This window comes from Trachymyrmex cornetzi, unplaced genomic scaffold, assembly GCF_001594075.2.
Source record: "Trachymyrmex cornetzi isolate Tcor2-1 unplaced genomic scaffold, Tcor1.1 scaffold210, whole genome shotgun sequence".
NCBI lineage: Eukaryota > Metazoa > Arthropoda > Insecta > Hymenoptera > Formicidae > Trachymyrmex > Trachymyrmex cornetzi.
Window position 1 is genome coordinate 243,990 of NW_017296742.1, and position 13,485 is coordinate 257,474.

A 13,485-nucleotide genomic window follows, 5' to 3' on the forward strand; every position below is an offset into this window, starting at 1 on the left:
CCAGAGGCGAAGTGTGTCGACTGAGTTTGAACAAAATTGTAAATGGAAAGCGACGTGTGTCGATTTGTGTCAAGTGTGTCGACTGTGTCTCCTAAAAGGAAAGCAGCCTAAAATTAACTCCTCCATCTTTTCCGCCATCTTGTGCTGTAGCTGCCTCACCTCGGGTCCGTTCCGTTTCTCGCATGATGCGCATAATGCATCGTTTATCCTTGTTGCTCTCCAAATGTTAAACAAGGACAATGGATGCATCATGCACATCATGTGCGATACGGAACGCACCTCTCGACAGTCGCAGCAGCCGCAGTAGGAAATGACGACAACATTAATGACGTCTTTACCCTCTCGCAGCACTGCCACAGCGTGCTACGATGATTTTTGGAACGGTGTTGGCAGTACTGCCAGCGCTGACAAACAATTTTGGAACACAGCCTTCGAATACCGGCCTTAAACGACAGTCATTGATGTCATTGCGCAGCTTTTTTACTCTACATATAATATCCGCGCAACGACATCAAGACCGAGTTACAGAATCGGGCCCTAATTGTATTGTAGATTGTGAGGAAAATTTTACTCGAAATATATAGTACACGTAACGTATACTATTGCGTACAGAGTAAAATTTTTCTCGGAGAGGAAGTTTTGAAGCCTGAATGTAGATTAATTGTAAATCTCGATTCAACTTATAACGTTTTCCAATAGAAAAATTAGTGCAATACTGGTGTGCGCTGAGTGCAATTGAATAGTAAATTAATTTACATATTTTCAGTATTAATAAATAGTTTAATCCTTTTAATTACATAGTCTTTGTTATTACATTGATAAACTCATATAACCTTAAAAGAATTAAATTTTTATTAACTGAAAATATTTTAACTGATTTACACTAAAGGCACAATTTCACGCAGCAAGTAAAAGCTGGCGTTTTATCCCCACTCGACCGCCACGCAAAGCAGCGTTAAAAAGCTATTCGCTATCGCCTCTATCCTTTTCATGGAGCGAATAAAAGCTGACTAAGTTACTCCTATACTATATCGTGAATAAGGCTGGATTTTCATTTGACGCTGAAAATAAGCATCGTAGCGTCAGGTGAAATCGCACCTTAAAGGAGCGTTGAATAAAAAATTCAAAAAATTGACCAATCAAAAAATGCCTCGAAATATTTGGCCAATCAAGTGGGCCATAGCCAGAGGCAGCGTTGCTTCGCTCATAAGGCCTGTTCTTTTTTACTGAACTTTTGCACCAGTTCATCTTCCTTCCTTTTCTCTCCAGGAGGAAAGAAGAGGAAGAAAGAACTGGTGCAAAAGTTCAGCCAAAAAGAACAGGCCTATAGTTGGACAGTGAGCTCTGCTACACGGCACGCTTAATCGAGTTTAATTAGAGTCCCTATAATGAGAGTCGAGACATGAGGGGCGGTCGTCTCTGATTGGACGCCGCCATTTATAGGCCTTTCGATGCGGTAGTGAATCTGTGAATTGGTGTGAGCAACTGTTATGGTGTAGTAGTACAGAAAGACGCAAACGCAAAATCGGACTGTAAAGCGGGAAGCACAGACTCTTGCATAACGCATAACACGTAATGCATAAGAATATGTACCAACCAAAGTTCTCCGTTTCTTTCCCTTCCATGTAATAGAGAACTCTGGTTGGTTCAATTTCTTATGCCTCATGTGTTATGCGTTATGCAAGAGCCTGTGCTCCCCGCTTTACCATGGCACGGTGTGTTATTTGTGGGGGTGATCCCGATTGACCACGGCTCGATTGGACACCACCAATCACAGCGACCAGTGCTTAGAAGCTTTGTAGTCTCAAGCGCTGTGAGTGGCTCGTGTCCAATTGAGCCGTGTCCAACTGGGTGCCACCCTTATTTGTGGTGTGAGATCAACACAAGGGATCAAGACATCAATGTTCCCTAAAGATAACAGGAGAATCCAGTGAATTGCGGCAGCACTGGACGAACCAAATTGGAATCCGACAAAAAATTCAGTGTTATGTGAGGTATGTTATATTGTGTTTATAAATTGGCTTTTTACGATGAAGCCCATCTTTCAGCAGGTAAAAATGGTGAGTTAAAATCGACAAACTAATCTGTATATATGCAACATGATTTAATTAACAATTACAGATATTGTGATTATTACATTTCACTATTATCGAAACTTTGAATGGTGCGCGCGTTATTTACTGTTTCCAGCCGCGGCAATGGCGTCCTTCCGGTCTCATGTCCCGACTCACATTACAGGGACTCTAGGTTTAATAACATCCGTAGTTATGAAATTGGCCAATCATAGTTTTTCATTGGGAGAATGGAATGATTGTGATTGGCCAGTTTCATAACTACGGATGTTACTAAATTCGATTAAGGGTACCGTGTAAAGACATAGAGAATGGACTGCGCAATCCGTATCTAAGTAGTGTATCAAATGTGGTCGACAATAATGAGAGAGAGGGACCGTGGGAGATGGCCAATCTCCCTCTCATTCTCTCTCCCATTACACCATTGAATGGAAAGAGATAGAAATGGCCGTCTGCCACGGTCCCTCTCTCTCATCCCTATCGACCATTTTGACACACGGATCGCGCAGTCTATTCTCTATGTCTTTGGTGCCGTGTAAATGTAGTCAATTTTTATCACGTGATCTGTTTTAACGCTAAAAATAAGCGTCGATCATCAGCATGAAAAGGCACCTTAAATATTGCAAAATTGCCGCCATTTTGTGACAAAGCCGGGTCATTTCAAACTATGCAAATGTACTTTATTTGGAAAAATAAAGCTGTAGAATACATAAATCAATTTTTTTTTTAATCAGTTTATTTATGAACAAAGAAATATGTACAAATGCTTAATTTATATATTCTTTAGTCTAATACGGATTTATTTGTCGTTCAAGTTAAGTAAAAGTATACGAAGGTAAGTATAGTTCAGGAAATAAAAGTATACATCATACGTGTACTAACACTATTTCAACATTTTTGAGCAAAGCTTGGCAAAGGCGGACGTGTTTCGGTCCGATTGTTATATCATATCAGATTTTTAAAAAGTGACCGATTTCAATTAATGGTATTTTTGAAATCCACCGATCCATAATCATGCTTTCATTTTCTATTTCCATGTACCGAAATTTTGTCCTACTGTTTTTGCAGTGATATACGCAACAACCTGGCATTACTTCTTCATGTTTCTTAAATTTAAACACGACACAATATAAACGTCTCGAAAATTTTGCACAAATTAGGATCATGTTGAGGTCTATTCGACTATGCCATCTTTCACGTATACCTGTTAGCTAACTTTGTAGCAAATATGAATATTCTATGTACATTTGAAAAAATATTATACGCATTTCTCTGTGTGTACAAATTTTTTCGCGTTCATGCTTTATTAAATTGCTTGATTAAATTAGATAAATATTTATTAATATTTATAATTTATAAATATATATACAAAATCAAAATTTACATACCGAAATATTTATCAATTTTGTTGCAAAATTACAGACACGTTGTTGTCCTTAAGAGCGTACCCTTATCCACTTCTAACGCAGAATAAGAACATCGGCTTTTAATGATAAATTCTTTATTTTATAAACGGAACAACGAGATCAGTCACAAAAAACGAACGATAAGAAGAATAATGGAAGAAACAAAAAATGTGGAGAGAGACAACTGAAGCACATAAAAAGAGGACAGGTGCTTTCCAATTACAGTTTCAGTGTTTCTCTATTCATCTAGTTACACACAATTAAAGTCTCTAGTCTAGAGTCTCCATGTAACTCCATCTACCTTTATATGCCTATAGATCATAACCACATATGTCATATATATTCCAACAAATTTAACAAAATATTTATCAATTTAACCGTACATACCGCGATCGTCGTTTTAAATTTTTGACATGTCAGAAATTATATTTCAAATTCCAGTTTCTAATTGATAACAAGCCACTGTAATTTTTTGGCCTGAATGATCTACAAATTTTTAAAATTAGGATATGACGCTTTATAAAAAAAATTCTACTCATATAAGCAACACATCCAGCTTGTATTCTCTGAATTCTGCGCATTAATATCAAGTTGAAACCCTATTTTTATATTCAATAAGGTTAATATATTACAATATTAATAATAATATTTTACTTATATGATTACATTCTATTTTGCATTTCTGATTTATTTTTTTTTTTAATAACGTAGTTTCTATTTTAAATTTGTAAAATAGTAAATAAAATTACTTTTAAAAACAGTTTTTGTTCTTTATTTCTTTATTTTTGTTACAGTTACACAATATAATACTTTCTACATACACTATAGATGTTTCAACATAAGTTGACGTTATTTATTATTTTGTCGTTAAAGACATATTAGAAAGTTTTTGCAATAACGTGGATCCAGATACAGTGAACGCTAAAGTCATGTTATCCTTTTTTAATTTGTTATTAAGGAGAAAACGTGGCCTTAGCATTCACCATATCTAGATAAACGTATTGCAAAAACTCCCTATGACGATAATTGGAACGTTTGGAAAGACGCTATTAGAGCTATTGATATTATTCTACTTTTATAGTTTATTAGACGTAAAACAAGGATAGAATGACAGGAAAGCGTCAATAGCGTCTTCCCGCACTCTGTGTGTGTGTAACTTCGAAATTTAATTAACCATCTTAATTCTCCATTGTTGATGCGTGAAAGAAGACAAGAATATTTGATTTGCCTTATAAAAGCAATTCTACTTGCCTTATAGAAACAATGCTTCTCTCTAAAATAATTAAATAAGAAATATTAATGAATAAAATATTAATAAATATACATGGTTTGACATCTTATAAAATATAACAATAAGTATAATAATAAATAAAAGCAATGAAAAATATATTTTATCTTTCAAAGTAATCCCCCATAACATTAATACACTTCATACATCTTTAATGTAAAGCTTCAAAACTTTTGTTAAAGTTCGTAGTTGAAATGCTATTCAAAGCACTCGTCATATTTTTCTGAATGTTTTCGACATTTTGAAAATGTTTACCTTTCACGACGTTTTTGAGCTTTAGGAATTCTTCCATTTTATTTTTTATTTCCATTATAGTCATATTATATCTTTGTAATATTTTAAAAAGTATAGCTTTTTAATGTAAATATAATAATAATTGATTCTCTGCTACTAGATGGAAGATAGAAATAGTAAACAGTTCTCCAATATTACCATCGATTCAACCGTTCAAAATAATGCCAGCGAGATCGATTTCGATGAAACACCTACACCTTCAATAACATCAATCGTCACCAATGAGGGATACACTCCATCATCAGTATCAATGCGAACCATCTCCGACATCGAGCATCGTTATCAATTAGTCGGCAATATCAATATTATCAATCAAATGTAAGCAGTATTTATTCATAATTATTATTTTTATATATCGTAGCTTCAAAATGTCTAAATTTTCTTAAAATAGAAGAAAATCATTTACACTCTCATTTTAAACATGAATATTTTGTTGAATGTATGAATGTACAGTCATTTTTTTTTAGATATATTAATTAAGAAATGACATCTTTAATTGATGATTTTTTTTGCAAAGAATCTTTATTTATTTATATAGCCAAAATTAATTGAATCAATTCGTGACCTATTTTCGTTTTGTATTTCTTATTATACATGAATTGTTTGATAAACTTAATTTTTTTGTAAAGAAAAATGTCGAAAAAATTAAAAATGCCAAATATTGTAAATAATGGTTCATAGCTAATGATTTTTAAATTAAGAATAATCTTTCATAATTTAAACGCTTTAGAGACGTATATGAATATGTAATCCTTTATCTAATTTAGAACAGGTTTATGTTAAACAGTTATATTCATTCGAAATAAGTTGCAAAGTAAACAGTTTGCAGGGAAGTTAATCAAGACGTGCTTTGCATCTGCTATACGGAAACTTACGACTTTTTGGCGGCAGGACTGTCGGACGGGAATGTGAAGTTCTACAAAGTTAGCTCAGGAGAGAATACGTTGATCCTGTGCGATGCGGAAATAATGCTGAATCCGTCTCCAGTGACCGCTGTAAAGCACCGACCAGTGCGCAGAACACATCCGATCACTCATACTGTGATAGCGACTTGTTAGTATCGCATACATTTTTCATTTCTTATTTTAATTACTATGTAATAAACTTAATTATTATCTAATAAATATTTATATAATCTGAAAATTATTTAAGCTCACTTTCGAAAAAATTTTGTAAAAATTAACAAATATTGTCAATTTTTATATTTTTGATTTATTGCATAATTAAAAATAATTAAGATTTTAAAAACAATTTTATATGAGAGAGAGAGAGAGAGAGAGAGAGAGAGAGAGAGAGAGAGAGAATATTGGTGTAATGTTAATTATATGATACATAGTGTAATATAGAGGAAAGTGGGGGAACTGTGCGCAGCGGGTAATTGTGCGCATCCTGGTTTGGTACTTTTCCAATATATATGAAGACACCACCGCGAAATTTTTACGCAGGAAATCGTCCTCTTAAGATATAACTACAAAAGATATGACGTACATACATCACTAGCCAGAGAAATACAAAAAAGTGAAATTACATCTTTTCTTGTTATTTTAGCATTCAGAAAATAAGTCCGTATTTTTAATTTGTTTGTTTAAAATTGTATATGTTATTAAAGTACGTTATTATTTGCATCTTTTGAGCTGTCATTTATTAAGTTTGGTTAGGAATTGTTGAAGTAATCGTATTTTGTACCGAGTCAGGTCGCGACGGGCAACTGTGCGCAAGCATTTTAAAATGCGCACAATTACCCATCTTTCATATACTGTATGACTAGCACTAGTTTTTTCGTTTCTTTTTGGCATTACTATTTTATTTTGCCATTTCATTTTGCCAAAGCCTATGTGCATTATTATTATATTAGTTTTATATTTTTTCTTAATATATACAATGTACATTTAAAATATGTTTAATATATATTTATATTGCAATATAATGAATGTATGTTCTGATTTCTATGTCAACATTCCACAATTTATTAATTTCTTACGACTTTTGTTTTGCGCATAATTACCCGACGCGCGAGAAATTTTTTCGCTTTTCCGTTTTTTCCTTTTTGCCAAATACAACCTTATTGAATGAAAATCTGTTTAAGATAAGAATACGTAATGGTAGAAGAATGTTTATAGTTTCTATTTCCATATTTATATCGCTTTGATCTTAGAAAACCATCCCAAGAAAACAAATATCCCTTAGGTGCGCACAATTCGTCCACTTTCCCCTAAAATGCAATTTTTTTATTTTACATTTTTAAAGATAGAATAATACCGTGCAAAAGAAAATGAGCAAAGCAAAATAATAAAAACAGATTTCCGTATTATTTATTCATTATTAAAGGCGAGAATTTAAAAAACATTAATTTATCTTAAAAATACTAATCTAACTTTAAGTGTATTAAAAAATATATTAACATCTTAAATTATCTTTTTCTTGTCTTCAATGATGATGCTTATATAAAGCTTCATAAAATGACGTAAAATAAGTGTTAATTTAAAAATTAATATTGATAGTAGCACAGTATAAGCACACTATAAATAATATAACGTTAAAAAATTTAATTCAAAGATTAAAATTAAAATTGAAAGTTTTACATTCGTTAAAAGGATAAAGTTTTACGTTAATGTTATTCATATAGATGCCAACGGCTGCGTTAAATGTTGGCATTATCCAACCGCACAATGCCTTTACACAATACGAGAAAGACGACAAACACTCGGTCTGGCTTATCATCCTCAATTACCGAAGTTCGTCACTGTCGGGGACGATACGATTTTATATTTGTATGATGAAGAAACTAAGACGCGCGAAAGAGTGTTTCGCGGAAGGTAATTATCTCAAGAAGAAGTATATTAGTGGAAGTTTCTCCATCTCTGAAAAGAGATCTTGCATATACTAATAAAAAAAGAAATGATTAAAGACAAGCAAAAACAAATGTTAAGAAAATATAACATAGGTTTCGACCAATACAGAGTAGTCTTCTTCAGTTCAAAAAGCACAATAATAAAAAAAAATAATTAAAAGGAAATAATGTTGCGCCAATTTACGAATGTATGTTTTCTAAACTGAAAAAGACTTTGAATCGATCGAAACGTATATTATATTTTCTTATTAAGCAGTAAATGTTATTTAATTATTCTATCTGACTTTACTTATCTTTGGCCGTTCTTTTTATTATTACTGAGATATTATCATAAAAAAATTGAAATTTTTATCAAAACATCTCGTAATTTTCGAATGCAGTGACACGCCGGATGTCATGGATGGTCATAAATCCAGAGTCTTCAGCGCTTGCTTCAACCCGAAATCTGCATACGAGCTGATAAGTGGTGGCTGGGACGACACCATACAGTTCTGGGATACCAGACAAGCTCATTCTTTTCGATTCATATCAGGTGTACATATATGCGGAGACGGCTTAGACATCAGTAGAAATGGGAAAGAGGTACTTTCAAACTTATTACGCCTATAATGAAGAATCAATATAAATCCATTAGTTAATTCAGTTGAACACAGTGTAGTGCATATTAAAAAGCCATTATACACTGTTTTAATTTAAATGTAAAAATGAAATGCAAATATTTTAAATTATAAGATATATATTTTATTTAACAGCACAATAAAATGTATTGAGGATTTCACGGTTTAACCCGTTTTTTGTTTGCGTTAAACACATATTTTTACATCAATTTGTGTACGATGATTTTAACATGCACCAGTGTGCACTAAATGCGTCTAATTGAATTTGCTACGTCAAATATTGTGTTCATAAATTTAAGAATTATAGCAATTGCACAATTATAACTGCGACAAGCTTCGTAACTTTAACTGCAATAATTTTATAATTTTGTAACATGACATTTGATACAGATTAACAATAATAATAAAGAACTCTTGATATTAATAAGAAATAAATATAATAATAGGGCATGTAAGAGTCAATAACAAATTAAATTATATATTAAAAAACGAAATATTACATACTGTATTCTAAACAATTATAATTGAAATACGCTATTACATGTTTCGGTCTTGGAATTAGACCCTCTTCAGATATTTACTTAATATAAAGATGTTACCATGATCTACATCACAATCGCATATGTCGTGTGAACAATTGAACGTTAAACAGAGAAATCGAAATTGCTCGCCAAAAGGTTGGAAGGCCGATTTAACAGAATTTCATGACGTTCTAATAAAATTATAAACCAGTAGTAACAAGAATAAAATATTATATTTAATTATAAAAGAATATTAAAAGTATTGAACATAGTATCCGGAGAAATTTCCCATTGATAAAAGAATAGACACTACGAACCATTCAATACTAATTTTAAATAATATCGTATCTTCTCTTAATACGTCGGCTATTGATAAGGAACTATTAAAATTAGAAAAAATAACAAAAGATTTTATGAAATCTCATCCTAATCTAATTTCTACACAAAAATTTCAACTAAAAAAATCACAACGTCTCTAAAAAATTTACTTTCAGGATGGAAAAGATGTAAATATATCATCGATTCCCAATATAGACATTTATCGTGCAGTGACGGGTCACTCTCGAAAGCACTGCCAAAAGTTCACAAACCGAACTGCCAATTTAGAATTATTGTGTTGCCCATAGGTAGCCCGTTGTAGCCTCTTTTTCACACAACATAATGTTTGAAACAATTCCAAAAGCGAAAAGTTATATAAAAAATAGTTTCCAACTCGTTGATGGGCTCAGAGGAGTACATATAGATGACAATTATAAATTAATTTCATCAGATGTGGTTTCTCTTTTTACAAACATTCCGACAGACATCTCCTTAAATTTTATCAATGACAACTGGAATTTTATTTCAAAAAAATGTAAATTACCTAAAAAAGAGTTTTTAATTGCAGTTCGATTAATTTTAGATTCTACTTATTTTTTATTTGATAATATTATTTACAAACAGAATTTTGGCACGCCCATGGGCTCTCCTTTGTCATCTATTATTGCTGATTTGGTAATGCAAAGATTAGAGAAGATGGCATTGAGTATGTTTAAGGATCATGTTCTTTTATTTTCGATATGTCGATGACCTATGCACTGCGGTTCCATTATCTGAGGTTGATACTTTTCTGGAATGTTTCAATTCGTTCCACCTGCGTCTAAAACTCACACACACTGGAGATTGGTGATAACTCACTAAATTTTCTTGATGTTAAAATGACGATTAAAGATAATTTTTTAACTTTTAACTGATATCATAAACATAGTTTCTCGGGGAGATTTTTAAATTTCTTCCTAACCATCCATTATCTCAGAAAAAGGGTGGAAAAATTCATCAATTTTTGGTAAATAGAGCTATTTTACTGCCAGATTCTGAATTCTACACGAAAAATTTAATATTTATAATAAACATTTTACTGAATAATGATTATCCACTTAAACTTATCTTTGACACAATTAATAAGAGACTAAAAAACATCAGAGTTAAAAGTGCAGCGTCGGTTGATCGAATTAATAATAACGTGGATCCATCAACCGTTTTATCATGGTTTACAGCCTTTTATTCTATTTTTAACAGAAAAATTTAATCAATTCAATAGGAATGACATTAAAGTTTCATTTTATAATTCGAATAAACTATAGAAATACATCAAGGTACATAAAAACCCTCGTCCTTGTCTGTCTAAAAATAATATTGTTTATAAAATTAATTGTAATAATTGCGACACATCGTATGTAGGACCAGAGTTGGGCACATTTACGAATAAAGAATAACGAATAAAGAATAAAGTCTTATTCATAAATAAAAAATAATTTTGTATTCGAATATAAATTTATTTTGTGTTTCTAAAATAAAATTATATTCGAATAACATTTATATTCGTGTATGTGGGAATAATGTATTCGAATTAAAGATATATTCGAATAAAATTTATTCGAATGTACAATGTATTCAAATGAATAATATATAATTCAACATATATATATATATATACCTTTAATATGTGTGTATTGTAAAGTATAATGTAGAACAATTTTTTTTATTAAACTTTATTTTACACTAAACGTAGTCCAAAGTGATAACGAAGCTATGAAGCGTGATGAAACTCATAGCGTACAATTAGTAACTAACAATGAGTGGATTTGAAATGTGGATCTTTATTTTCGTGACCTCGTGACAGACTCGTGAAAGGCTCGTGTTCTAGAAACAATATAATACAAAATAGAACAATACGAATAACAAATAATACCAATAACGAATAATGCCAATAACGAATGATGCAAATAACGAATAATGCGAATGAAGAATAATACGAATAACGAATAAGCATCAATAATACAATGGCGAATAATATGAATAATGAATAACATAAATAATAAATAATGCAAATAATAAATAAAATTCTATTTGATTAATATTGTAAATAAAAAATTATTTGAATAGTGCCCAACTCTGTGTAGAACAGACTGATAGACAGTTAAAAACACGAATTGCTGAGCATCGAAATCATATATATACGCTGAAACACATCTTCCCGTTCAGTTATAACCGAACATAGATTAGACAGTAAACATGATTTCGATTGGAACAATATTGAAATTCTTGACAAAGAACCATGTTACAGTAAGCGGTTAATTTCTGAGATGTTTCATATTAAAAAACAGAAAATGCGATTATGATGTATTTTTTTCACAATCAACACTATCAGACCATGATAACATCTTTATATTAAGTAAATATTTGAAGAAGGTCTAATTCAAAGATCGAAACATGTAATGGCATATTTCAATTATAATTGTTTAGAATACAGTATGTAATATTTCGTTTTTTAATATATAATTTAATTTGTTATTGACTCTTATATGCCCTATTATTATATTTATTTCTTATTTGAGAGAGAACGTATATTAATTTTTATATAAAAATGAAATATTAATATAAGGACAATGAGAGCACTAATACATTGCGACAATTGGAGTGCAATATAATATAATAAATACATTATCAATAATTTTACATTGAATATCGATACAAACTTATTGAACGTTTCGGTTTCTTTCAAACCATCATCAGCAATGCCGTAGATAATTTACCATCAATGTCTTTGATGGACTATGAATCTTGCAAAGACATTGATGGTAAATTATCTACGGCATTGCTGATGATGGTTTGAAAGAAACCGTAATGTTCAATAAGTTTGTATCGATACTCAATGTAAAATTATTGATAATATTATGTGTATTGTGCTCCAATTATCGCTCTGTATTAATGCTCTCATTGTCCATATATTAATATTTTATTATTGTTTGTATCTTGAAAGCTCTGTTAAATAAATTTTTTGTTTTTATATAAAAGTTTTTATAGCGTTTTTAACTACAGATTTTCACGAATAACAGATCCTTACTTGTTCCTGGCAGAGGAACGATCCTTTACAATTGTGGGATTACGGTAGCGGCAAATTGATTACCACTGTAGAACCAGACAGTTATTCCTCTTTATTATACGTTGGAAAATACGTAACAAATATATACATTGCATGCGGTGGTTGCGATGTTAATCTCTTCAGAATCGTTGATCTACGATCTCATTCTGTAAGTCCGATGGAATTTTATAACATTTTAATGCATAAAACAAAAAGAATCGCATATTTTGCATGTCATAAAATATGTGAATGTTGGTTATTGATCACCGAACATCATCATTAATGTACTCAATTCTGTAACGTACTATCACTACTATTGTATTTATAAAATTTATTGCGATAGAGATAATATTAGCGAATATTATTTACAAATAATATGAAATAGCAGATACATCATTTCGGGAAAATAATGTTATGTTAAATCTTTTATTAGGAATTTAATTTACAAAAGATATTCATTATATGTATAAGCTTCTTGATTATAATTATATATATTGTACATATAATTATTTATGATTCAAAAACTATTGACATTTGAGTTAGACATTTTGATATAATTAAAGGAAAATTAAAGCATTTATCAATACAATTTAAAAAATTCTGAGATCTGATTTAAATGCAAAATGTTCGTATACATACTTGCTCTATAACCGTTTTTACGTTGTTCTTACTCCAAAATAATTTAATAGTAAGTATATGCTCTTTGTTTCTGCAGACTATAGCTATGATCAGAAATTTAAGGGGCGGTGTGTATAGTTTGGATGTCGGCCCGTTAGAATCGAAGTACAGTAAACGGATTCTTCCAAAATTTGCTTTTTGCGCCGGAACAACGATTTTCGAAGTAGATGCCCAGCCTGATTGATTGATTTGTGACATTTATCTTTGATGTGCATATATATATATATATATTTTTTACGCAATTTTTCATGCTTTAAAGCTTGAAAAAATATATTATTTACTTTACAAATGGTTTCCAAAGTATAGTTGGTTTACATTTATTGAAATATGATGTATGTAATATTAAAATATGATG

The 13,485-nt window shown here is 31.0% G+C and overlaps 1 protein-coding gene across 1 annotated transcript; it reads left to right on the plus strand.

The window, feature by feature from the left end:
• The first annotated feature begins 3,922 nt into the window (after positions 1-3,922).
• LOC108759988 (uncharacterized WD repeat-containing protein alr2800) lies at positions 3,923-13,346 on the plus strand. The gene is made up of 7 exons (XM_018505743.1): positions 3,923-4,097; positions 5,161-5,378; positions 5,890-6,113; positions 7,687-7,876; positions 8,292-8,493; positions 12,427-12,621; positions 13,168-13,346. Exons 2-7 carry the CDS (start codon positions 5,161-5,163, stop codon positions 13,312-13,314), a joined length of 1,176 nt encoding a protein of 391 aa, XP_018361245.1. The 5' UTR covers positions 3,923-4,097; the 3' UTR covers positions 13,315-13,346.
• The last annotated feature ends 139 nt before the right edge of the window (positions 13,347-13,485 follow it).

Excerpts from the sequence above, each read along its gene's own strand:
- LOC108759988 (XM_018505743.1), top strand. The coding sequence starts at position 5,161 with ATGGAAGATAGAAATAGTAAACAGTTCTCCAATATTACCATCGATTCA. Across the intron at positions 8,494-12,426 it reads TCAGTAGAAATGGGAAAGAG|ATCCTTACTTGTTCCTGGCA; the intron begins GTACTTTCAAAC and ends CACGAATAACAG. Across the intron at positions 12,622-13,167 it reads TTGATCTACGATCTCATTCT|ACTATAGCTATGATCAGAAA; the intron begins GTAAGTCCGATG and ends TTGTTTCTGCAG.